At 47.9% G+C, this 27,422-nt stretch overlaps 1 protein-coding gene across 2 annotated transcripts in view; it reads right to left on the bottom strand.

Moving 5' to 3' along the window:
- The window catches only part of LOC144755964 (ATP-dependent RNA helicase DHX58-like), a 121,938-nt gene that overhangs the window by 43,254 nt on the left and 51,262 nt on the right, over positions 1 to 27,422 (bottom strand). For both annotated transcript variants that reach the window (XM_078645409.1, XM_078645411.1), the window contains 5 exons: positions 11,803 to 11,932; positions 9,413 to 9,604; positions 6,997 to 7,253; positions 3,308 to 3,457; positions 1,922 to 2,083 (listed from right to left, as the gene is read on the bottom strand). In XM_078645409.1, the coding sequence (XP_078501535.1) occupies positions 1,922 to 2,083; positions 3,308 to 3,457; positions 6,997 to 7,253; positions 9,413 to 9,604; positions 11,803 to 11,932 (891 nt within the window). The remainder of the gene's footprint in view (positions 1 to 1,921; positions 2,084 to 3,307; positions 3,458 to 6,996; positions 7,254 to 9,412; positions 9,605 to 11,802; positions 11,933 to 27,422) is intronic.

Below are 27,422 nucleotides of genomic sequence, written 5' to 3'. Positions count from 1 at the left end.
AACCACTGCCTGTTATGGATTCTAAAGGCTAGTGGTAACTCACAGTAGAAAAGCCTTTTTATTCATCGTCAAATGACATATCAATTTCTATTTACAGGGAGTTAAAAATAATCAAGTTCAGGAAAAGTCTGAAAATCTACAATCTGAATCTATCTTCGTTATCTCTTTGTCCTTCTTCAAAAAGTGTTGGCTGAACATTTATTGATCGTCTACAGTGTTAAGATTCCTTCGGTGTTGCATGGATTTTAAACCCCAGTTACAATTACAGGAGCCCAGGGGAGCAGCACTGACCAAGAGACATTGAAAATGTAATGCGGCCTGCTGAGACAGTAGTACAGTGGCGGCAGGTAATTTTGGCAGGGATGGGGTGAGCCACACACGCACACCTTTTCACACACTCACTCACACCTATTCATTCACACACAAACCCTTCACAACACTGACAACAAATGTATACATTGATATACACACATACGCATCAAACATTCAAAACATTATGTCCTGTAGCTCCTGAAGCGAAAAGCCTCAGAGGTGCCAGGAGGGTTGGGACTGCTGCCTTCCCTTATTGAGTAACCCTTAGACAGCCAATGAGGGAAAGCAGCACTCCTTCACTCGTCACAGAGTGGGATGGCGTCAATAAGGGGAGAGGGGTTGGCCTAACGGCTAAGGCGCTCGACCTCGGACCTGGGGATCTGGGTTCGAGTCTCGGTAACGACGCCAAAAAAAAAAAACTCCTGTGATTCTGGGCAAATCACTTAATCTCCCCGTGCCTAAAATGAAAGTGTGTCCTCATGTAACGTAACTGGTGCTATGTAAAGCGCTCTGATACCTGATTCGGTTCGGGTCTAGTTCGCGCTATATAAAAAAACTCTGCAAAAAAAAAAAAATAAGACTGCTGACCCTGCCCCACTCTGTGACAAGGTGTCAGTGATTGACACTCGGTCCTGGGTACTTCATGGCTTAAAACTGAAGCGCCCGGGCTGGAGGCAATCAGTGATGCAATCAGTGATGCTCCCCCTCATCATGAGGAGGGAGGGGCCTTGGGCACTTTTGCCAGGATGAGGAGATCACGCCAGGGTTGGATTGGGATTAAAAATCAGCCCGGGCACGCTAAAAAAAAGTGGCACACATTTGCATATTGCCTTTGCAAAATACAGGGGGGGGTAAAAAATGCACGGATTAGCTTACACTGGTGAAACACACCTGAATAGAAGTGAGGCCACTTTTGCTCTGGCCCCCTGCCCCTGCACAATATGCATATGTTAATGGACCGGCCCCAGCGAGAGAAAGGGAGTGTCACCTCTGCCCTTTGATAAAAGGGAGGTAATGGAGGCCTATATACCTCCAGAAAGGTCACTCAGGCACCCACTGGGCCGCTGGCGGCATCCGAACAACACAGAAACTGCCAAATCACCCCACAGATTGCTAAAAAAAGCAGCCCACAGCTGACACTGGACACCCGCCCCTCGGGCAATGCTCGAGTGCCCGCGTTACCAATCCGACACCCCACAGGGCTGGAAAACCGTCAGCCTTGCAAAGTTCAGGTCAGGCAGCCAGGAGCCTGCGCATTTAGTGCATGTCTAGCTCCTGGCTGTCTGACCTGAACAAGAAGAGTGTCTGTCAGGCTGACTTTTACTCAGCCTGACAGTAACTCTAATTTCTTAAAACCTTGTGAGCGCATGGCCCCTTCACCCATATGGACGGTCCACGGCTGCAGTAGTATAGAGCCCCACATAGTGCATGGCTATATTTAACAAAGAAGAAAATTAAAGATTGGGATGAAGAGGTAATACACCTAAAAAGAGGGAGTGTACAAATCCTTAACCCTGTAATAAGGTCTCACTGATGCCACTATAACAGATCACCAAAGAGCAAAAATAAAAAACGAAGCCTTAGAAAGTATTTGCATTTGCACTCGTACCTCCAGCAGATACTCAGCCTCTGGCATGGCTTGTACAGCCTCAATGGCACGCTTCATAAGCTCCTCCAGGCATTCATTGGTGCACTCTCGACGTACCTCTTTGCCCCCTCTAGCAGCTAGAATGGAGTATGTGCTGTCAGGTGCCCGGGCACGCCCTCGAGCCTATGGCATGAAGAGAAAAAATAGTACTTTCAAACAAATATGTTACAATGCACTTTGTAGAAAAAGGCAAGTTTAAAAGACAAGGGGCCAGATGTAGGAAGGCAAATACCGGTCGGTAACGGCCGATTTCGGCCGTTACCGACCGGTATTTGGAGTTTAGGATGTAGGGGCATGTTAAAATACAGATTCTGTAATTTTACCGAATCGGTAAAATACCGAATCAGTATAATTACCGAATCTGTATTTTGACATGTAGGTAGCACTGTAATCAGTGCTACAGGGGTTTAAGAATTCTTAATTTACCACCAACTAGAAGTTGGTGGTAAATAAAGAAAACCCTTTAAAAAGCATTTCCTTTGCTTTTTAAACAGTGCCATGTTGCAGACATGCATGCCCTAAGGGCATGTATGTCTACAACATGTGCACCCATGCACAATTGAGGGGTGCAACAGGGTGTCAAAGTGACACCCTGCCACCCTTCAATGTTCCCCCATTTACCGAATCGGTATTTACTGATTCGGTAATTGACATTCATTCCTATGGGACTCCAGGCCCATAGGAATGAATGGCAATTACCGAATCGGTAAATACCGATTTGGTAATTACCGAATCATACCGATTCGGTAATTAAATTGGTAAAATTACCTACATCCCGATTGCCAGTTCTTAAATACCGAATCTGTATGATTCGGTATTTAAGAATCTCTAATCTGGGATTACCTACATCTGGCCCAAGGTAATGTAGAAAATAATGAGGAAAAAGCGAATAATTACAAATTATGGAAATAATAAAAAAATAAATTAAAGAAAATAAATGGCTAGATTGTACCTGGTAATCTATAGCTCGATTGCCTGATTTGCCGCTATGCTTTCCTTAAAGATGATCAATATAATCCAACACATAGAGCACTCCTCTTGTGAAATAGAAATTGGGGCTTTTTAGAAGCAATACCATGCTTTGCTCAGGTTAAATGTTGTGTAATTCTAACAAAACTTTGCGGGCAGATGAAGATAGTTCACCTTTCAGAACCAAAAACATACAATGGCGTAACAAAGCATTCTTATTTTAACTCCTCTACACCGTATGAGTCCATGGATGGCCTACAACTTGTACAACAACTACAAAGTTACGCAATGCAGCACGCATCTATTCAGACGCAGAATGTGAAGTGAGTAGGGGAATCATACAGGGTGATGAGGACAAAGAGGTAGAGGATGAAGCACCTGTATCATGGCAGTCTCATTGGTCATCAGCCCATAGCGGATGACAATATTGCACGCTGGTATATCCAGACCCTCTTCAGCAACGCTGGTAGAGACCAGGAGTTTCAGTTTTCCGTCGCGGAACCTCTGGATGACTGCTTGTTGTTCATACTAGGAGAGAACAAACCACAAAAAATTACTGTCTTGATTTACACTCAAGCATTTACCACTCACTGGGGGCTCAATATCTATCCAGATATAAGTACCTTAACTAAAGTCGTGCAGTGCAGTCACTAATGGACGTGACTCCATAACCCATTACAGTATGTAGATCACTGTTCAGTATTTACATAGGAGCAGCCTCATTTGGAAGCAGTTATCAATATCATCATATTCAATTCAACATCAGAGCAGTGAAAACATGAACTCTGAGGCGGTGGGTGAATGGTCCTGATCCATCACCTCCATCTCCAGAGGCCCGTAGAAGGTGTCAGGTGAAGGACCACCATGTCCTCCTCCTCTATTGGGTCGTCCTTGGCCATTATGAGATGGGAGAAATGCTGGAGACACTCTGGTGTCTCCAAGAAATAGCTTGCCTCCTTCGAGTCTGTGAGGCTTGCGTGAGACTGGTGATCTCTGTGTATGGTGACGGCTGCTCAAGTAGAGCCGCTGAAAGCAAATCAGCCACTCCTCGCTCTTACTGAGAGTGAAGGCCCTCGTGAATAGAAGGGGTGCAGGAAGCCCAGACACAAGAGAGGTTAGTACACAGCTGGGTATTCAGTACTTTTGTTGATCATTTAGGAAATAAGGAAGGCATGCCAGCAGAAGGAAAGTGGATGGCAGGACATCGGGTTTTGCTTTTATATGGGATGAGGTAGGCCAGAGGCATCTGGGGGAGCAGGCGGAAAGCCTTGTCCATGGCTTCTCGCATCTCGTTTCTCTTTGCACATCTGAGCCACACAAGATCTACATAAAGTCTGTGATGCTCGTGGGAAAGTGCTCACGAGAGAGGTGGGCACATATGAACATAGTACTGCATATGTAGTAGGTAGTAGTACACAACAGCTTCAGCAACCAACCAACACACACCAGGACCGAACAACCACCCCCCACCGCCACCCTCCACGCCTGGACCTCGATCAGCACCGAAGACACCATCCAAACGATGAACTCCATCCACTCCGGATCACCGACTGACCCCTGCCCTCACTACATCTTCAACAAGGCCAACGCTGTCATCGCACCCCACCTGCGAGACATCATCAACACATCCTTCGACACCGCCACCTTCCCTGAGAGCTGGAAGCACGCCGAACTCAGCGCTCTACTCAAGAAACCCACAGCGGACCCCACCGAACTCAAGAAGTACCGCCCCATCTCGCTCCTCCCGTTTCCAGCCAAAGTCATCGAGAAGACCGTCAACAAGCAGATGGCCGCCTTCCTCGAGACGAATGGATCCCTCGACCCCTCACAGTCCGGCTTCCGAGCCAATCACAGCACCGAGACCGCCCTCATCGCCGCCACCGATGACATCCGAGCCCTGATGGACAACGGAGAAACAGCGGCCCTCATCCTCCTAGACCTCTCCGTGGCATTCGACACTGTCTGCCACCGCACCCTAGTACAGCGCCTCAGCAACGTCGGAATCCAGGACAAGGCGCTGGAATGGATCATCTCCTTCCTCGACGGAAGAACACAGAGAGTCCGCCTCCCACCGTACAAGTCAGAGGCATCCGAAGTCATCTGCGGCGTCCCTCAAGGATCCTCTCTGAGCCCCACCCTCTTCAACGTCTACATGAGCCCCCTCGCGGCCATCGCACGCCAACACAACCTCAGCATAATCTCCTACGCCGACGACACCCAGCTGATCCTCTCCCTGACCAACGACCCAGCCGCCGCCAGAGCCGACCTGCACGAAGGGATGAAAGAGGTTGCCGAGTGGATGACGACCAGCCGCCTGAAACTGAACTCCGACAAGACGGAGGTCCTCATCCTGGGCTCTTCACCCTCCGCCTGGGACGACTCCTGGTGGCCTCCCGCCCTGGGCACCGCACCCAAACCAACAGACCATGCACGCAACCTGGGCTTCATCCTGGACTCCTCCCTCTCCATGACCAGGCAAGTCAACAACGTCTCCTCGGCGTGCTTCAACATCCTACGCATGCTACGGAAGATCTTCTGGTGGATCCCCACCGAGACCAGGAAGACCGTCACCCAGGCCCTCGTCACTAGCCGACTGGACTACGGCAACGCCCTCTACGCCGGTACCACCGCCAAGCTCCAGAAGAGACTCCAGCGGATCCAGAACGCCTCTGCCAGACTCATCCTCGACATCCCACGAACCAGCCACATCTCCGGACACCTGAGAGACCTTCACTGGCTCCCCGTCAACAAAAGAATCACCTTCCGCCTCCTCACCCACGCACACAAAGCCCTACACGACCAAGGCCCGAGCTACCTCAACAGTCGAATCAACTTCTACGCTCCCAAACGCCACCTCCGATCAGCCAACCACGCCCTCACCGCCGTCCCCCGCATCCGAAGAGCGACTACAGGAGGAAGGTCCTTCTCCTACCTGGCCGCCAAAACCTGGAACTCCCTCCCGACCGACCTGCGCCTGACCCAAGACCACCTCTCCTTCAGGAAGAAGCTGAAGACCTGGCTGTTCGAGCAGTAGCGGCACCCCCCCTCCCCCAGCGCCTTGAGACCCTACGGGTATGTAGTGCGCTCTATAAATGCCATTGATTGATTGATTGATTGATAGGTGTGTTAATCTAGGAGTTGTCCACCTCAGGGTTCCAAGGGACATCAAGGGTCTATGATATACCTTGGGCCTGCTTAATGGAAAGAGATCCTTCCTTACAGACCTAGCAAACCTTGGCCTGTAAGAAAGGCTAGAGCAAGCATGCAAAATCCATACCCTTCCCATATGTCATGTGTGTTTTCTTGCTGTCTATGGGCAGAATGGCTGCCACTCACTTTTCATCGGAAGGAGACTACTGTAAGTGAAAGAAAACTATTCTCGCCACCAGGCTTTAAGTAACAAATTTACCAACAATCTCCATTGAAACTCAGTACTGGTAAATTTGGCAGAGGGATGTCCAGCATGGATATACTAACCCCTGACTGGATCTTACTAATCAGTGGGTTCACAAAGACAGTGATATAATAACATTTGCACCAGGTGCTCCTGCTGTTTGTGCGCCCAGTTTATCGACTGGGGCAAATAGGGCTCAATGCTGTGTATTTTATTACTGCATTTCAATAGTTTTGTGCTTGTTATAACCACCAACAAATATCTGGTGATGACAGTCAGTTAAACAAGGGAGGGCAATTTGTGCTCAGGACGTTATCGGAAATCATACAAAAACAGGGATTAAGTACAGTTTGTGCCCATTTTGTATGAGAACCGCAGTCTAAATGTTCTGGCGTGCCATATGCAATATATTAATTTAGATGGCTGAATACCCCTATTGCCAAAAAAGAATATTACACAAAGATGGATAAAGCATTTACCAGTAACAGCTATGTGAGCTGTATTAAGAATGCTCTACCTACTGTGAATGAATAAATCTTTTTACGGATATGCAACAAATGCATAGGTGATTGTCGATTCCTGTTTCTGAAATATTAACCAGTACTTTGGTTTAAATCATTGATTTACAAATTAAATTAATGAATAAGGCTATGCATTATTTAAATCAGTTTACTGGTGTCATGTGCTTGGTTTGGCTGTTTGATCCTGTCCCGGTCAGAGCAGCGGTGATCTTGGCCAGTCCTTCTAGCCCATCAGATGTGCAGATCCACTCGTGCAGCGAGTGCGTGGACAGTCGCGTCTTGGTGAATATAATGCCACATGACTCTGCAGAATAGGCAAAGTGCTCCAGTAGGATTTTCTCCAGCATTTGCAGTTTGGGGTTCTGGTATCTGGTGTCGTTAGCCAACTGTGACAGTTCTTGTTTGTTTTCTGGGGAATAAGATGAAGGGGTTAAAGACATTCGCATGTTAACTTTGTACATATTTCAATGGTTTTATTGGAGCTATAATTTTATATGATACATCTTTAAATCTCACATTTGACCTCTCCACAATACTTTCTGCCTTCAAAAAACTGCATGATGTTAAAAGTGGCACATACATTGAACTTGCCCAAAAAAGATCAAGAGAAAAAACACCTCCCCCACCACGTTTCCGTTTTTAGGTCTCGCTAGAGTCAGCACATGCGCTGCTCTTGTTAGGTCTCGCTAGAGTCAGCGCATTCGCTGCTCTTGCGAGACATTTAGTAGCTGCTTCAAAAAGCGCGACCTTGCCGGCCACCAGCTTGCTAGAACGTGCATAAGCTCACGCGAAGTGCACAGCACTTTTCCGGTTGCGCGCGCACACATCTCGCGTCACCACTCGCGGTTTTTTTATTTAATTTTTGCACGCACACGCGCTCGCACACAACTCCCAGCCGGGTCGCGCGGCCAATGCTTGTTGTTTTTGCCTTCTTTCCTGAAGACTCTTCTGAGCAGTCTTAGCTGGAATACCTCCACTTCTGATGGGCCACAACAGTGTCCTCAGCACTAGGTCTCTGTTCAAAGTTGACATTGTTCTACTGCTTCCTAAGTGGCCGGTGGCAGTGCACTGGCTGTCACTTGTGCTACCCACGGAAGCTGCATAGTTAAAAACGTGGCCACTGCTGCACGGCTAAAGAGGAGTACAGTGACCTGATGCAGCCTAGGCTTGACCCTGACTGAGACATTTGGGAACCTAAAAGAGCATACTAGAGTCAAAGGAAACCACTGCACTATCACAGCATGGTTCAGAATCTAAGAATGCGCCATGATTGGAAGCCAATGTCTGTGGCAGGGCCTCCTGCCTGAGATGTATACGTTTGGCTGAGGGGAGATGTGCCTATTGCTGTTCTGTTCATGAAACGCACTAACCGGATATATGGCCTTGAGGATGGCACCTTGATGGTATACACTGTACTTGCTGTCACTATCTCAGCTGTGATTTAGATAATTAACAGTTTTTTGTTGTTTTGGAAAACCTACGAATAAAATGTTTTTTTTTTAAAGATTTGAAATTGAACAGATGTCAAATGGGTGAGCGATTGCCTCAACTGAAACTCAGGTTGCTGTAAATAAGTTGAAAGGTAAACATTATGGATTTTAGTAGTTTAAACAATAGGAAGGATTGTTCTTGTGTCACGATTTTAGCACGTAGTGCCAGATTTTATGTTGGCTGGGAATGGAAAGACATTTTGATTTCTGAAGGAAATGCTAACTGAGGAGAAGAATTCACCAGAATTTGCCTTGAAATAATTTACTTTTTAGTCCTCATACCAGCCTGATGAGTATCATCTTCACCTCAGTGCTTGCCAACACAAAAAGGACAGGGCAGAGGTAACGATACCACAACCCAGGAGGTATACTAGCCTGCCAGCAGAAGAATGTCCCCTGGCGAATCCTCCTCCAGTTTTAGCATTTACTCCTGAAATTGGATAATTTCACAATACTTCCCAATTCTAAATCAGACCCTTAATTCTTCAAAGTGCTCCCGTTTTCACTAAAGCACTTTACGCAGCATCATACTTTTTTTTCAATAGCGGGATCTCTATCTGGACTCTACGGCAATTGTTTGTCTACTCTGGCAGCATCCAGCAAACGGGCACCAAATGCTAGAAAAAATATCTTGTATGCTCTGCGGATCTACAGGATTTGCTTGTTACTGTAAGATCTGCTGAAATATAATGCTGCAGCAAAAGGGAATCACTGATTGGATTGAATTGTGCATAATGTAATTTAAAGAGAGTGTTCTACCCCTTCCAGGCGTTCAAATGCTTTACGGACAGTAGCATGTTACTCCAGAACCTAAGATTAGTGGTTAAATCCAGTTGTTATTTTTTTTATTTCATTAGGTTTAGTCTTATGTTGTCAGGAAAAACATTCCATGAATTAACTTCAGTTTTATATTTCTTTGCAATAAATTCAAGTATAGGCGTTAGATTACATCATTAGTAGGGGCTTTTTCACATAATGCAGATGACTGGTGGGGTGAATAGAGGGCTGGTAGAGATTCGGTATTATGGGGTTTCAGGAAAGGAGAGCTTGTGACGTCCACTTTAAATACTTCCTTTACCATCGAATATCCGGAACAGGAACTGTTCTGTGGGGTCATCCTGTGTTTTTCTGAGTTTCTCACTGATGTAGAATGTCTCCAGGGCATTAAAAGCATCAATCATTCGGACGGTGTCGTGGATCAGGAGCGCGTCGTTGTACTTTCGTAGGTGCAATGCACAGACCCTCTTCTTTCTGCAGGCCTCCACTGCACCTGGAGTATAGAAGTACAAGGTAGAACATCACAACAATGGAGCTCCACAGGGAGGCCATTTTAGAATGAGTAATAACAGGTTCCAGATCCCCAAACCATGGCATAGGGTCTTCAAAGGGACTGCCACTCTGACATGACAGCTGGCTCCATGATTTCCATATATGTACATATAAAATGTTAGACATGGGATCCCCTATAGTTGAAAAAGTATTTGTTGGTAAAAAGCTTTATACACTAACTTACATAACCGTATAAACTGCACAGTGAATCCCAACCATTGACCCATCTTGTTCCATGTACATGAAGAGGAAAGGCTTAGGATGGGCTGGTTCCAGTTCTAGCATCAGAGAGGGTGTGGAGAATGTGCATGGCCGCCAAGACGAGGCGGCGTGCTCTGCTGTCACCCGGAAGTGTGTTTTTGGTCATTCAGCAGCAAAAAGCAGACTTCAACCAAGGTTTAGAAGTGGGCGGTAAAGGAAAATCCTCTAATTTCTGGATGGAGAATTACATATAGAGGAGAATCCACCAGTGAAAGTTCCTTTACTGTAGGGATATTATGGGTTAAGTAGTTCCAACAGTGGATTCTCCGTGGTGTTTCCTGCTTCCTACAGAAACCAGAGGATGTAATCTTCTTAAATGGAGAGCATGTGGTTTTAGCACACTTGCCACTGAATGCCAGGGTGGAAATTCCTTTCAAATTATAATTTTAATAAAGTCAACGAGAGTAAAATTCGAAGGCATTTGCCATGTACAGAATAAAGGACAGTACTACCTTTAGAACATCCCTGCATCTTGTCTCAACTCTCAACATAGTCAGCTCTCAACAAATCCACCAACATAGTAGCGGATCAGACAAAGAGGGCCTGATGGAGGTCATCGACGTTTATAAGCCTCCCCCGGCCTCCCACACCAAAGATCACCCCATGGGTGTGCTCAAATGGCCCTGAGCCCTCCTCCCAGAGACCCCCTTCTCTGCTGAGACACTATTGACCAACAGAGAAGAAGGACCACGAAGAGTAACTCGACACTGCAGGGGAAAACTCACAATCATTCTCCTAATGTGGACAAGAGAAAACAGACTTAGGGCCTGATTTCTGGTGGATGGGATACCCAGTCACAAACACGGTGGATATCCCATCCACTGTCTTACAAATGCCACAGGATATAATGTATTTATGATACAGCGGACAGGATTCTACATCAAGTTTGTGACGGAGTATCCTATTCGTCAAACTTTAAATCAAGGCTGGAGTGTGCTCCAACCCTCTGGTATGGGCTACAAATACACAAGCTGAAAAGACACTAGTGCATGGGTGTAGATTTTGGACAACGCACAGCCAATCCCTTTGAGCAGGACCAACCTCCTCAAAGAAGCCTCTTCCTGAATGAGAAGCTGAAATACAGGGAATGCGTATCACCTTCGTAGCTGCCTTTTACACCAGGCTACACACAGGGACTGGAGGACCGCCGCCTCTCACCAACTTCTTTTCACAAACTATTATCAGCAAAGGAGTTGGGAGTGTATATATAACTTTCAGTGGCCAGGACACTACATACACCTTAGGGTCACCTTCTGCTTAACTGAAATGTACCTAATAACACTACACCACTGTATTGTATTCTTCTGGTATTTCTCTATTGCTTTCCAGAAGCCTTGCGAGGCCTAAAGCGCATTCCTTGGTCAATTGGTGGCAGAATACATGTAGCACTTGCCATTGTTTATGTAAAAGTGCTCTGAAATGACCACAAGGGGACATGGGGCCAGGTTAACTGTTCTTTTTTTATCAAAACACGCACTGTGTGTTTAAGATTTACTAAAGCAGCATTTAAACAGAATATATGTGACTTTAAATAGGACAAACCTAATATCATTATATACAAATAAATGCATCAAAATTAGCTCATATTCCATATTTAAAAGGTTAATACCAGAAAATGTTACTGCAGACCTGTGTTTATCACATATGGCCAAAAGGTAACTGTGGAAGTGTGTTTCTTACTGCTAATCTCTAGTCAGAAAGTCAAACATACCATATCATTGGATTAAGAGAAAGTTAGCAGGCACAAAGTATGCTTTAATTTTTCAGGAAAGTAAGGAATTTGCTATGTATTATGCTAACAGTAAGCTATAAAGGTGTAGTGAAAACACATCCAATCCCAAGGAATGACCCCCCTTACACGTCATCACTTGTACTTACCTTCTTTTTCTAGCTCCACAATTCTCTGCTCATAGATCTGGGTACCGAGCTGTGTGCCCAGCAGTTCGTCATCATCCAGATGGACATGTATTGAATTCATGATACGCTTCAGTCGGTCACCAAATGGATCCTGTGGGCAAAGGCGTAAAATATTTAGAAGTATTTCATGTACAGACGTTCTAGAATGTAACGTATTCTATGAATTACACTATACAAAGGGCTTCATTACACGGACTGGAGTAACTATACCTCTTTCAGTAAGTACAGATACCACTGAGACCAGTGAAAGCTCCTCCCCTCAGAGTAGGGTGTAGCGCAATACTACCATTTGTTTTCCCCCATTTCCAGCTCAAAAACTCAGAATGTATGGTACACACCCACATACTTTATGCAAGGGCTCATGAAATTTGAGCTGGGAAAAAGCGTGGTATTACAGTACCAATCGGAATCGCTTTTCAACCCCCCCAAACTCTAGTACTGTTCAAATCGCGAATACCGGCCTGTTTGTTATGAAAGCCCAAGTATTAGTAACAAGCTGCAGCATCCCCGTTCCCAGTGGTGGTCGGGTAGCATTTGTTCACCCCAATTCTATACTTACATTTGAATGTATCCCAGAATTTAATATATAATCAGGTGAATTTGTAAATGTTTTTATACAGTATCAATGGCTGACTCTAAGAACATGGCAGTTCAGAATAATGAATATGCTACTTACCAGTATGCATCTGTTCTTGGCATGTAGGGCTGCTAACATTCATATCTTAGCATTAGATCGCCGCCTAGTGTTGGGTCCGGATGATCGCACATTGTTGTCCTGGAAGAGTCTTCGAAGTATCCTGAGATAGGTGGCTCCTCCTCTGGACTACAGTGCGCATGGGCATCGGCTCCATCCCCAGATTGTTTTTCGCCATTGTGGCAGAAGATGGAGTGAAAAGTGTAAAGGATGTCCATGCTAATGACTGAATACAATAGTATATCTGCAGCTGCGACAGGCACCGGGGAGGAGGGTGGGCGATATGAATGTTAGCAGCCCTACATGCCAAGAACAGATGCATACTGGTAAGTAGCATATTCAGTTCGAGGCATGTGGGCTGCTAAATTCATATCTTAGCATAGAATACATAGCAGTCCCTCCATCAGCGGCGGTTGCCCGTGCCAGCTGCAGAAACCTGAAAGAGTGTCTTGAGAACAGCCTGTCCTACAGCAGCTTGCTGCTTGGAATGTACATCAACACAGTAGTGTTTGGTAAAGGTATGTGGTGTAACCCACGTGGCTGCTCTGCAAATGTCCTCTAAAGGAATGTTCCCTAGGAAAGCCATGGATGCCCCCAATTTGCGTGTGGAGTGCGCCCTTGGGGGTATGGTTAGAATGCGCTTGGCCTTTTGATAACATATTTGGATGCACTTAACAATCCACCTGGCTATTCCTGCTTTTGAAATGGGGTTGCCTTTGTGTTGTGGTGCGAAGGCAACAAAAAGTTGTTTTGTCTTTCTAAAGGGTTGTGTCCTGTCTATGTAGTACATCAACGCCCTCCGTACATCTAATGTATGGAGCATTCTTTCCGCTACCGTTTGTGGGTTTTGGAAGAATGCCGGCAAGTCAATAGTTTGGTTGAGATGAAACTGTGACACCACCTTCGGAAGGAATTTGGGGTTAGTGCGTAGCACTACCCTATTTGGATGAATCTGAATGAAAGGCTCTTGGATTGTGAGCGCTTGTAGCTCACTAACACGCCTCAGTGACGTAATAGCTATTAGGAAAGCTACTTTCCACGTTAGGAACTGGAGTTCACACGAGTGCAGTGGCTCAAAAGGTGGTCCCATCAGTCTGGTGAGGACCACATTGAGGTTCCACACCGGAGCTGGTGGTGTTCTTGGGGGAATGACTCGTTTCAGACCTTCAAGGAAAGCTTTAATGGCAGGCACTCTGAAGACAGAGAGATGCTGCCTGTTTTGAAGATAAGCCGCTATGGCGGATAGATGTATCCGAATGGAAGTGTACGCTAGATTGCACTTGTAAAGATGCAACAGATAACAAATGATGTTAGGGATAGATGCGTCTAGCGGGTTGATGTCATTAGCAGTACAGTAAATGACAAAACGCTTCCATTTTGCAGCATAGCATGCTCTGGTAGTTGGCTTTCTTGCCTCCTTGATGATGTTCATGCATTCTGGAGGCAGGTTAAGGTATCCGAACTCTAGGACTTCAGGAGCCAGATCGCCAGGTTGAGCTGTTGCGGATCTGGATGCTGAATTTCTCCATGGTTCTGCGTCAAAAGTCTGGGCGTGAGGCGCAGTCTTTGATGCGGCACCACTGAGAGTTCGAGGAACGTGGTGTACCATGCTTGGCGCGCCCACGTTGGAGCAACCAGGATGACAGTCATCGCGTGCTGCCTTAGCTTTCTTGCCACCAGCGGTATCAGAGGGGCTGGCGGAAAAGCGTACGCAAATTTGCCTGACCAGTTCATCCATAGCGCATTCCCCTGCGACTGTGGGTGAGGGAACCTGGCGGCAAAGTATTGGCATTTTGCGTTTTCTTTTGTTGAAAACAGGTCTATCTCCGGATGACCCCACTGCTGGAAGTACGGGCGGAGTACAGATGGGTGTAACTCCCACTCGTGCATTTGATGGCTGTATCTGCTGAGCAGATCCGCCATCTGATTGTCCTTGCCCGGGTGGTGTTCTGCCATGAGGAAAATGTTCCTTTGAATGGCCCACTTCCACATGCTCTGAGCCAGATGAGACAGCTGTGGCGAGTGGGTGCCTCCCTGCTTTTGAATGTAGTACATCGCTGTCATGTTGTCCGTCCGGACTAACACTACCTTGTTGCACAGATGTACAATGAAGGACTTGATCGCCATGAAGATTGCCATCAGTTCCAGATAGTTGATGTGCATCTTCTGTTGCTGCGTCGTCCATAGTCCCTGCACTGTGTAAGTGAGCAGATGAGCTCCCCAACCCTGGAGAGATGCGTCCGTCGTCAGGATAATCTGTGGCACTGGCTCCTGGAACAGTCGGCCCTTGCAAAGGTTGTGTGGAGTCCACCAATGCAGAGAGTCGTATGCCCGACTGGTAACCAACACTAGGTCTGTTAAATTTCCCTGAGCCTGTGTCCACTGATTTGCTAAGCACTCCTGGAGCGGGCGCATATGTAACCGTGCGTGAGGGACTATGAAGATGCAGGAGGCCATCATGCCTATCAACTGCATGAACACTCTGGCTGGAAGCGAGTGTTGTGGTCTGAACTTCTGGATTAGAGACTGCATGCTGTCTATCCTGACTTGGTTTGGTTGAGCCATGGCCGTCAGGGTATTGATCGTCGCACCTAGAAACTGCCGGACATGTGCCAGCTGAAGATGCGACTTTGGGTAGTTCAACGAGAAACCTAGATTGTGAAGGCGGTGAATGGTAGTCGACATATCCGCGGCGCACTGTAGTTCCGACTTGGCTTGAACGAGCCAGTCGTCCAGGTAGGGGTAGACATGGATGTTCTGCCTCCTGAGGTGCGCTGCTACTGTCGCCAGACACTTGGTAAACACCCTCGGGGCTGTGGTGACTCCGAAGGGTAGGACCTTGAACTGGTAATGCTTGCCTTGGATAGTGAACCTGAGGTATTTCCTGTGGGATGGGTGTAGTGGAATGTGGAAATAAGCATCCTTGAGATCTAAGGTTGCTAAGAAGTCCCCTTGGTTTAACAAGGGAAGAATCTGTTGCAGTGTAAGCATATGGAAATGTTCCGACAGTATGTACAGGTTGAGGGGACGTAGATCTAGAATGGGCCTGAGAGATCCGTCCTTCTTTGGAATAAGGAAGTACAGGGAATATACCCCTGTTCCTTCCTCTCCCACTGGCACGAGCTCGATTGCGCCTTTTTTCAGCATCGCCACTACTTCCTGCTGCAATAAGTGCAAATGCTCTGCGGACATAGGCCGTTGCCTTGGTGGAATGTTGGGTGGAGTGGACTTTAACTCTAGACAATAACCGTACTGGACAAGTTGTAGCACCCACCTGTCTGTGGTGATGTTTCTCCAGACGGGCAGGAACTGCTGCAGTCTCCCCCCGACAGGTGTTAAGTGGTCGGGGGGCAGTGACAGAGAGTCACTGTTTGCTTGGGGTAGAGGAGCGGGAGTTGTTGTTTGCTCTGCCGCGACCTCTGTTGCTGTTATTTCTATAACCTCCCTTGTTCTGTTTTCTGAACGAGGATTGTGCTACACCTCTTGAGAATTGCGATTGCTGACCCATTTGTCCTCTGGTGACTCCACGTGCACCTGAGCGACGAAAATTATTGCCACGAAACTGTTGTGATTGTAGGGCCCCCATAGATTTAGCAGTTTCCGTGTCCTTCTTTATCTTTTCGAGGGTGGTGTCAACATCTGGACCAAACAGTCTATCAGGATTGACTGGCTGATTAAGTATGGTTGTCTGAATATCAGGTTTAAACCCTGATATGCGGAGCCAAGCTTGTCGTCTCAGCATGACGCTAGTGTTGATCGCCCTAGCTGCTGTGTCTGCGGCGTCAAGTGCACACTTGATGGCTGCGTTGGAGATCAGTTTCCCTTCTTCAATAAGCAGTTTGGTGCCTTCTTGAAACTGTGGAGGCAGGTGTTGTACAATCTGCTCTAGGGTGTCGTAATGCGCCCTATCGTAACGTGCTAAGAGTGCTTGTGTATTTGCAATACGCCAAAGGTTGGCAGCTTGTGCCGCCACTCTCTTGCCCCCTGCCTCTAGCACTTTGGACTCCTTGTCTGTGGGAGGAGCTTCGCCCGTTGTCTGGGAGTTGGCCCGTTTCCTGGCATTTGCGACCACAAGAGAGTCTAGTGGCAACTGTCCCCGAATGTATGCAGGGTCTGCAGGTGCTGGTCTGTACTTTTTCTCGATACGTGGATTGACCACTCTCGCTCTGGTAGGTTCTTTAAAGATGTCAGCTGCATGCTTGAGGACTCCCTTGAGCATAGGCAGCGTTTTCACAGTTCTTTCAGAGACTGAAAAAGTGTCAAAAAGAAAGTCCTCTTCTACTGGGTCAGCATGCATGTCCACATCATGATTAGCAGCTGCCCTCTCAATGAGTGCATGAAAACCTGCAGAATCCTCTGTTGGGGATGCACGTGCACTGAAAGGCTGTGGGTCTTGCCCCACACTTTGGGTGCCTTGGTCACCAATGTCATCATATGCATCTGGATGTGCATCTGGTTCATTGATGGGGAAGGTGTATTGGTCCTCCTCATGATATCCCTCACCCTCAGAGTGTTCTGGTGAGGGAGTAGGGCTTCTTCTTGGAGGAGGCTGGATAGGTTCTATGAGGCCAGAAGCGTCCAGAGGAACCCTTTTTTTCTTTAGTGGGATGACATATGAGTCCAGAGGCTCAGAAGTAATCCTCCTTTTGTATAGGGTTAATTTGCCAGTGTTGGCGTCGATGAAATGCTCAGAATCGTCCTCTGATTCGGGTTCTCGACCTGAGGGTACCCCCGCCGTAGAAGAATCCGACTTCTTTGGCGTCGATTTCGTCGAAAAGGCCTTCGGAGCCTCTTTCGGCGGCAGAAGGAAGAGAAGCTTACTCTTAGGCTTTGCCGGCGTGTCCTTTGGCGTCTGAGGCGACGGTAACGGAGCCGACGTAGCAGCGGCCTTGTCCCTGATTCTCTGCAGCGAAGCGGCGATGGGGACACTCACAGTGGCTTTTGGCGCTGACGAGGATGTCTTGACCTTCCCCTCGGATCCGACGTCATGGTGGCCTTTCGGAGTCTTGGACGCCGATGCAGTTGCCGTTGACCCAGAGTCCTTGGATCGATGCGCAGATGTGCCAACCTCCGACTCCACTACGCGTCCGACGGACGGAGTCCCAGTCGGAACCGGAGCCGTGCCGCTGGCCTTGGCGTGCTTAGACGGTGTCGCAGCGGTTGATCCGTGCCGACCACCCTTCTTAGAGGATCCCTCCTCTGGCGCCGATTTTGACCCTGTGGAATCGACCGACTTCTTCGACTTCTGCGGGCCGGAGGTCGACGGAGCCGATGCGGCGGCAGGTGCAGTAGCTTTCTGTTGGCCGGCCGCCATTTTAGGGACGCTCGAGTCCTTAAGTTTCAGTTTCGTTTTCGGATCGGCCATTTTAGGCGTAGTCGATACCGTCGGTTTCGGTTTCGGTTTCGATCCGGCCTGCCCAGCAAGTATGTCCGTGGCCGGGCCTGAAGGCGGGGCCGTGGCTTGCGGTACGGGGTCTTGGGTAAGGCCAACTGGCGATCCCGTGACCCGATCGTGATCTTCGAAACCTTCGGGGCATAGCTCGTCCCCTGAGCTATCTGCCGCGGCCCCATAAATCTCTTCGACGTCCCCTACCTCGTCGACGTATTCAAGGCCTTGATCCACGACTCCATCGTCGTCTTCCGGATCCGCCTCGACCTCCGTTTCGGGTGGGGATATTTGGAGATGATGACCCTGTTCATCTTCTTCTTGGTCGCCGAAGATGTTTTCTGGATCCGGGGCCGCTTGTCTGGCCTCCAGGCGCACCGCGCGCCGAAGCTTGAGAGTCTTATCGACCTGAATTGAGCGCAAGCCTTACACTTGCCGTCGTCATGGTCCGGTGAAAGGCATTTGTTACAGACCGGGTGCAGGTCTATATGTGGGTACTTGGACCCACAGAGCGGACAGTACTTAAACGGACTCCGCTCCATGCTGGAAATTCGTGGTCGTGTCGCGATGAGAAGGCCTCGATGTCCGAAGAGTGAAAAAACTCCGCTGAATCCGACTTCAAGAGTTGGAAGAACTCGAGACCGTGCGCAAACAATACCGACGCTATAAATACAAGGCCTTTTGGCCTTAAAAAGTTAGTTTTACTCGGTTTCGACAGAGAGAAGCCGAGACCGCATCCGAACCCAATGGCGGAAAAAAACAATCTGGGGATGGAGCCGATGCCCATGCGCACTGTAGTCCAGGGGAGGAGCCACCTATCTCAGGATACTTCGAAGACTCTTCCAGGACAACAATGTGCGATCATCCGGACCCAACACTAGGCGGCGATCTAATGCTAAGATATGAATTTAGCAGCCCACATGCCTCGAACTGTACGTTGCAAAACTTGTCTCTTGTATGGTTACTGCTCATTTGGAGGGATTGGGGGGTGTCCCACCACAACAAAGGATGAAGAACACCATTTTTACTGTAACATTGACCTCCTAATACTATAAGCTGGATATTAAAAGACTGCATTAACTTGGAGGCAATGGACACTGCACCTGTCGCGCCAATGAAAGCTAGGCCCTGTCTTTTACAGAGTCTATTGAATGTTTCCTCCATCACTTACAGAAGGTGGAGACAGAAGAGAGCTTTGGATGGAGCTGGAGTGTAGTTTTGGGAAATAGTATGGTATTTGGGGAAATCAGTGATATGTTAGCATCTTAAGACTGACCTCAACTATGTTTTAATTAATGTGCTTACAGTGAGAACAATGCACTCCTTTGTGCTGTTCTTAAAAAGGTTGTAAGCATACTTGCACTTTTCTCTTTCTCTTAGAACAGCAAAACGTATCCAACTTTCAGAAGTTCAACCAAGTTCTGTCTTTTTTCAGAGATCTCCTTACTTGACTGCCCTGCGGTGCACTCATTACCTATGTGGTGCTGTGTGTGTCGGGTCTTGCTTGGATTTCGGGTATCACAGGCCTGCATAAACTGCAGCAGCAAATGACTCAAGTATGGTCGTCTCGGAGTTAGCCCTCGAGCGGTATACTCCCCCTTTTATTAATACCCCTCTGGCCAAGCCTGGCCAGAGGATGACGTGGATGTACATCCGGTGGTCCCCCCTGACAGCAGGACCGCTGACCTGCTACACCCCTCCCCAACTTGGTTTTAAAGATTAAAGTTCAGTCTGCTCAACATACAAAGTCTTTAAGCTGTCGGCTCGGTTGAGGATTCGGCTGAAGGCTGTATTGATGGGACTGACTGCGAATGGGTGGATCACTGGCGGGGAGCACACTTAGTGGAGTATTTTATTGGCCTTCATTGGGGCTCCCTCGGCTTTGACTTCCAAGACTGTCCTCACCGGTGTTTCCATCCTCATATTCCAGGCAGCCAATGTTGTCTTCGCTGTTGAACGAACTTGGGGAGAGGGTGTGATGGTATAACTTCCTTGAACCATGAAATGTTTCTTTTTTTTTTTTTTTATAGGAACCTTTATTGGTATAGCACGGAGATACAAACATGGGCCTACAACCAGTCCGGCCGGCCCCTATTCAAATCGATTAAAAATAATGTAATATAAAAACATACAGCGGTCCGGAGTTCAAAAACTGAGTAGCCTCCAGGATATATCATACAATTAAAGTACCATGCGATAATAAGGATCTGAGACGGTTCATTTTGTAATAACGAAAAATAAAATGAGAATCAATGTCGCAGAATCACACACACCCCAAATACAGCTAACGAAAGCAAAAGATTTTACGCCAGTGATGTACATAGATGAGAAAGATGGGGGAAAGGGGGCATGTGAGTCAGGATAAATGCAATAAACACCAAGCAGTCACAGCGAACTAGCCCCACCCCTCAAGGCGAAACACAATATGGGAGACATGGAAGACGACGACATCGAAAAAGGAAAAGGGCAAAGGGCCATAGAAACAAAGATAGAACAAAATAACAAACCCATCCCCCAACCCTCAACCCTGCAGCCCTGCAAAAGGCTACGGCCTACCCCCCCAGCAGCGTGCCTGTCGCCCTAAATAAGAGACCCGAAATACAGAGAAGAAAAAGAGAAAAGGAAGAGAAAAAATACAGGAGAAGGGCCCTCGATCCGGTCATCCGGCCCCTCCCACCTCCGCATACAAAAATCGTATAAACAGTAATGGTAAAAGAAGTACAGGTAGCAGCAATCACGTATAACGCAATCAATGACATCCCCGCTAAGCGCCCCTCAAAGCACCATCAACCAGCCATGAGTCCCTCAATGTTCCAATCGAATTCACCCCTGGCCTTGTTTGTCAATAGTACCAACGGTGAACCATCCCGCAAACGGGATACAAAATAGCACAAAAGGTCCGATTACACCGGGAGGTGCAGGCAGTGTCACCGCTCCATAGGACCCCAGCCACCGAGATTTCGCTGAGGATGCATGGCGGAAGTCTGATTGGAACAATGTCAACACCGCCAACAGTCTCGAGTCCGAACACAGTCCCGCCAGATATGGAAAGGGAAACAGACGATGCCGGAAGCGCCAAACCCCGACGGGGCCGCCCAAGCCGTGTATCGATACTGTTCCTCCACTTGCCGATCAGAGAAAGGCCCCGGTGAGACAATCACGTGCGCCACAGGTGCATCCACAGTAGGCTCATGAACCAAATCTATCCACGGCTCTAAGAATGGAGACTCATCCGGGGAACACGTCGATGAAGCAGAGGCAGACACATCGGCGCCTCCTTGAGAGCAATCCATGCCGTTACAAGATGGCGGGACAACAATGGCGGCCATCCTTTGTCCCAAATCTCGGGCCTCTCGGATCAGGGCTGTCCGCAGGGTTGTTAATACAGCCAGTATATGTTTGGGCGTGGGCGGTTTCTCACAGAGCCAGACCCCGGGATTCTCTTGTGCACCGGTGTCTCTGCCCGGGTGAGGGGTGCACGGGAAAGTAACATCCGCCATTTCAGCCGTCACGTTCTCTTCCCCCTCCACCACATCTCAAGAGCGGGCCCGACCCCCGGGAGCAGCAGGATTCACAGCGGGATCTCAATAGTCAGGGCAGGCAGCAGAAAGGAGAGTCACCGAAAGGCTAAACAAGCTCCCTGCTACCCGGGAGGCACCCACCGGCTCCCAGGGAGGGCTGTTAACATAGCCGGGTATCACACCGAAGGGGAACTGGGCATCATGGACTCTCTCCGTCCCAGCTATTTCTCACCTCCCGCAGGGCAACCCACTATTGGGAGTGGGTTGGTATCACTTCTTCCGGCTCGCAGATCTCAGGTTCTCTCCGACCGGCTTCCCATCGCAACCAGAGGCCGCTGGCGTTGCAATCACGGCCGGACACTCCCCTCACTCGAGATCCCGGCCTCAGCACCTCGAAGGCCGCCAAAAAGACGGAGACAGTTCTTCGGGTCTACTGCGCAGTGGAGCCTCAAAAGCAGACTGTAAGTGAATGCTCCCCTTCACCTACTTAAATTAGCAAATACTGCTCAGATTTATCGCCAGGATATATGTGCGAGACGGGAGGGCTCACGGAGCCAAGCGGTTATGCAGCCATCTTGGCTCCTCCTCCAACATTTTGCATGAAATGTTTCTTGAAATCTGTTCCTACCCTTTCCTGGCTGTCACCATGGTACTATCACTGGTAATGACCATCCAGATCCCAGGCTCATAGGGTGTCCTGAATTTCCATCCAGGTCGGCAGAGCCTTTGGAGCTGGTAGAGATCAGGAGTTTCAGTTTTCCCTCACGGAACCTCTGGATGGCTGCTTGTTGTTCATACTAGGAGAGCTCGTACTAACCGGGTTTAGAGGGGAACTTGCTTGCAACGTGTTTGTGTTCTCTGTGCATCCTAAGACGACGGCGACCACCCAAGGAATGTGGGGATGAAGTCCATCCGTGGACCATTGAACATCAGGGTCCAAGGGATTTGTTGAGTCGTGCAGTGGGGAGTACTCCGATATTCTCTGAAGAATAAGTGTAGGTGTCGTTCTGGATCAGTGTGTTTGACTGTGGCAATATGTAGCACTTTCTTTAGCGTGTGCATAAACTTTTCCACGTAGTTGTTAGCTTGCGACTACTGTGGAGTGATATGATGGTGAAGGATTCCTCGCTGTTCGGAAAAATCAGCGAACTCTGCTCTGTGGAACGGGGGTCCATTGTCTCTTCTAATCTCTGTCGGGAGATCGAAGATTGCAAACACCTTCAGAATAAGAACCACGTGGACAAACGCGGGAGAGGCAATTACTTCTACGACAGGATACTTGGAGTAAATTATCTACAAGAGTGGTCTTTCCATCAGGGAAACTTCCAAAGTCCATGCTCAGTTTGGCCGAGGGATCGGTACACATTTCTTCTGTGATCACTGGTGCATGCTGAGACCCATTGCATGAGGTCTTCAACCAATTCTTCTAGCCCAAGGAACCACACATTTTCCCGCATTCTCAACACATCTTCATCCTCTGTGAGCCAATTGCATGACATGGTGTCTTAGAGCCTTTGGGATTACAATGGGAGACCCTTGCAATAGAATTCCATCCTGCGTGGTGCTGAATTCATCTTGTATCCTCCACATCTTCGTCAGACTCTCCTTGTCCTCAGGCGCCCAATCGTTGGCATCCCGAGGAGGTCCCTCCATGTGGCACTCTATACAGCATGGAGCCCTCGGGCAACAATGATGTCTAATATGGCCACTTCTTTGATGTCCTCCAAACTTAAGGCAAGCAGCACTCAAGACCATCTGGATGTAGTCTTCCACTTTGTCGGGCTGTCTTGCTTTTTGGAGGGTTTGGGGTGGCGCAACAGAAAGTCAGCAGGGTTTTTAGAGCCTGGTCTGTAGACTACCTCCATTTGATAGTGTTGCAATTGGATGGCCCATCTCACAATCCGCTGGGGTGGGTGGGGAACTGACCCTCTGAAAAACGGTACTAGAGGCAGATGGTCAGTGACTACCTTAAAGAGCTGATCGCTCAAGTACAGGTGAAAGTGCCTGCAAGCCCACTTGATCACCAGGGATTCCCGTTCAATTTGTGCGTACCGTGCCTCAGTTGACATCAGCACTTTACTCGTGAATGCTAGTGCTGCCTATCGTCCTGGTTCTTGTTCTTGAGCAAGTACGGCTCCTAACCCTACTGGGCTGGCGTCTACCAACAGTTCGGTGTGTTTTTCAGGGTTGAAGTATACAAGCATGGTGTTGTCGAGGAGGGAGACTTTGATCTTTTGAAAAGCTTCCTCCTCACCCCGACCTCAGGTCCATTTTGTGTCAGTTTTTGTAAGGGCCCGGAGTAGTTCAGCCAGAGTTGCAAGGTCAGGGATGAAACTCCCGTAATACGTGGCCATCCAGAGGAAACTCCTCACTTCCACAGGTGTGCTGGGTGCGGGCGCTCGCATGATTGCCTGTGACCTGCGGGGGTCTACTTGGATTCCGTCTTGGTTGAAGACGTACCCGAAGAATTCAATAGGAGACTGAAAGACTGAACATTTGTTACAATTTAATGTCACTCCGTGTTCGCTATGGCATTTATTTAAGAGTGTCCTTCAGGTGCTTGTGGTGCTCTGCTGCTGTGAGGGAGTGGATCAGTATGTCGTCGCTGACATTCAGGAGACCAGGTAGTCCAGACAAGGTTTCATGTATGAGGTTTTGAAAGTCCAAAATTCGGGCATTTGTGTCGGTGCAGCCCTAGGTGAGTGCTGAAATGTAGTAATATATCAGCTTTCTTCCACTAGTGACAGCTGTTGGTATCCGGTGTTGAGGTCCAGCTTCGAGAACCACCGGGAGCCATTGACATCTGCTATGATATCATCCGTGGAGGGTGTGATGTGCCCTTCCTGCTTTTTGGCATAGTTGGGGAGTTTTCCCAAGTTGTTTAGGTTTCTCTGCGATTACCATTGGGGAGACCCACAGGGTTGGCCTAAGGAATATGCTACTTACCAGTATGCATCTCTTCTTGGCATGTAGGGCTGCTGACATTCATATCTTGTGCATAGATCGCCGCCTAGTGTTGGGTCCGGATGATTGCACTTTGTTGTCCTGGAAGAGTCTTCGAAAAATCACGAGATAGGTGACTCCTCCCCTGGACTACTGTGCGCATGGGCATCTTCTCCATCCTCAGATTGTTTTTCACCATTGTGGCAAAGATGGAGTATAGTAAGTAAGAGATGGCCATGCAAAAGAGAATCCTGCAGCTGCAACAGGCACCGGGGAGGAGGGTGGGCGATATGAATGTCAGCAACCCTACATGCCAAGAACTTATGCATACTGGTAAGTAGCATATTCCGTTCGAGGCATGTGGGCTGCTGAATTCATATCTTGTGCATAGACTGTATAGCAGTATCTCCTCTAGCGGTGGTCACCTGTACCAGCTGCAGCAGTTTGAAAAAGAGTTTTAAGGACAGCCTGGCCTACAGCAGCTTGCTGCTTTGATTGCACGCCTACACAATAGTGTTTAGTGAAAGTGTGTATGGTAGACCATGTAGCTGCCCTACATATGTCTTCAAGGGGAATATTCCCTAGGAAAGCCATGGATGCCTCCATTTTACGCGTAGAGTGTGATTTTGGGGGAACTGTTAGAGTGCGTTTAGCTTTTTGATAACATATTCGGATGCATTTAACTATCCACCTGGCTATTCCTGATTTTGAGATGGGATTACCTTTATGTTGTGGGGAAAAAGCAACAAACAGTTGCTTTGTTTTCCTAAATGATAGGCCTGTCCACATAATATAGCAGAGCTCTCCTTACATCTAGTGTGTGTAGGGTTCTTTCAGCCACTGACTGTGGGTTTTGAAAGAAAACTGTAAATTCTATGGATTGGTTGATATGGAAAGTGGATATGACTTTTGGCATGAATTTAGGATTAGTCCGAAGTATTACCTTATTTGCATGTATTTGCATAAAAGGTTCTTGGATGGTTAGTGCCTGTAGCTCACTTACTCGCCTGAGGGAGGTACTGGCAATTAAAAATGCCACCTTCGATGTTAGAAATTGTAACTCACATGAGTGGAGTGGCTCGAAAGGAGGTCCCATAAGTCTGGTAAGTACTATATTTAAGTTCCAGACTGGTGAAGTTGGGTGCTTTGGAGGGATTATCCTTTTAAGACCGTCCATAAAAGCTTTGATTGGTGGTACTCTAAACAGGGACAGGTGTTGTCTGTTCTGGAGATATGCTGCTATAGCAGCAAGATGTAGCCTTATAGAAGAGTATGCTAGATTGCATCTTTGAAGGTGCAAGAGGTAACAGATAATGTTTTGGATGGAAGCATCTAATGGATTGATTTGGTTATTGTTGCAGTAAATTACAAATCGTTTCCATTTAGCTGCATAGCTTGCTCTAGTAGTTGGCCGTCTTGCCTCCTTGATAATGTTCATGCAATCAGGAGGTAGTTAGGGTATCCAAACTCTAAGACCTCAGGAGCCAGATCGCTAGGTTCATCTGATTGGGATCTGGGTGCCTGATTTCTCCATGGTTCTGAGTTAAAAGATGAGACGAGAGGCGCAGTCTTTGGTGGGGAACTACTGAAAGTTCCAGGAACGTTGTGTACCATGGTTGTCTCACCCATGTGGGAGCAACCAGGATCATTGTGAGTGACTGCTGACGTAGTTTGGGTGCCACTAGCGGAATCAGTGGAGCTGGTGGAAAAGCGTACGCAAATCTACCTGACCAGTTCATCCACATCGCATTGGCCTGTGACAACGGATGTGGGAACCTGGCGGCAAAGTACTGGCATTTTGAGTTTTCGTTTGTGGCAAACAGATTTATCTCTGGATGCCCCCATTTTTGGAAGAATGGTTGGAGAACTTCAGGGTGAATCTCCCATTCATGTAGCTGTTGACTGTGTCTGCTTAGCAGATCCGCTACTTGATTGTCTTTTCCTGGCAGGTGTTCTGCTAGGAGAAAAATGTTTTTGGGAATTGCCCACTTCCCTATGTTTTGTGCTAAGTGGGACAGTTGTGGAGAGTGTGTCCCTCCCTGTTTCTGAATATAGTACATGGCTGTCATGTTGTCCGTCCGGATCAACACAGCCTTGTTGCACAGGTATTTCTGGGATGCTTTTAGTGCCAGGAATATTGCTAGCAACTCTAGTTGGTTGATATGCAGTCTCCTTTGTTAGATTGTCCAGAGCCCTTGGACTGTGTATTGAAGTAAGTGGGCTCCCCAACCTGTCAGTGATGCATCCGCTGTTAGTACTACTTGTGGAACTGGCTCTTGGAACAGTCGCCCCATGGAAAGGTTTTGTGGGTACCACCACTGCAGAGAGTTGTAAGCGTGACTGTCCACCAACACTGGTCTTTTAATTGTCCCTGAGCTTGGTTCCACTGCCGTGCTAGGCATTCCTGTAGTGGACGCATTTGAAGTCGGGCATGGGGGACAATGAATATACAGGAGGCCATCATGCCTATGAGTTGCATGAATACGCGAGCTGGCAAAGAGTGTTGTGGCTGAAATTTGTGAATGAGAGTCTGCATGTTGGCTATCCTTGATTGATTTGGATATGCTTTTGCTACAGAGGTGTTTATTGTAGCCCCCAGATATTGTTGTATGTGGGAGGGCGGTAGGTGTGATTTTGGGTAGTTCATGGAAAAACCCAGGCTGTGTAGCAGCTGGAGTGTCTGAGACGTATGGCTTGCACACTGCGCGTACGAGTTTGCCTTTATGAGCCAATCGTCCAGGTATGGAAACACGTGGATGTGTTGCCTTCTGAGGTGTGCAGCTACTACCGCTAAGCATTTTGTGAACACTCTTGGGGCTGTGGTTACCCCGAAGGGGAGAACCTTGAACTGATAATGTTGACCTTCTATTGTGAACCTGAGGTATTTCCTGTGAGCTGGATGCATAGGTATGTGAAAATATGCGTCCTTGAAGTCTAATGTTGCTAGGAAGTCGCCTTGCTGGAGTAACGAGAGTACTTGTTGCAGAGTGATCATATGGAAGTGCTCCGAGAGTATGTATTGGTTTAGAGGCCTGAG

Source organism: Lissotriton helveticus, chromosome 5_1, assembly GCF_964261635.1.
Source record: "Lissotriton helveticus chromosome 5_1, aLisHel1.1, whole genome shotgun sequence".
Taxonomy (NCBI): domain Eukaryota; kingdom Metazoa; phylum Chordata; class Amphibia; order Caudata; family Salamandridae; genus Lissotriton; species Lissotriton helveticus.
This window is presented reverse-complemented; position numbering and strand designations above follow the sequence as displayed.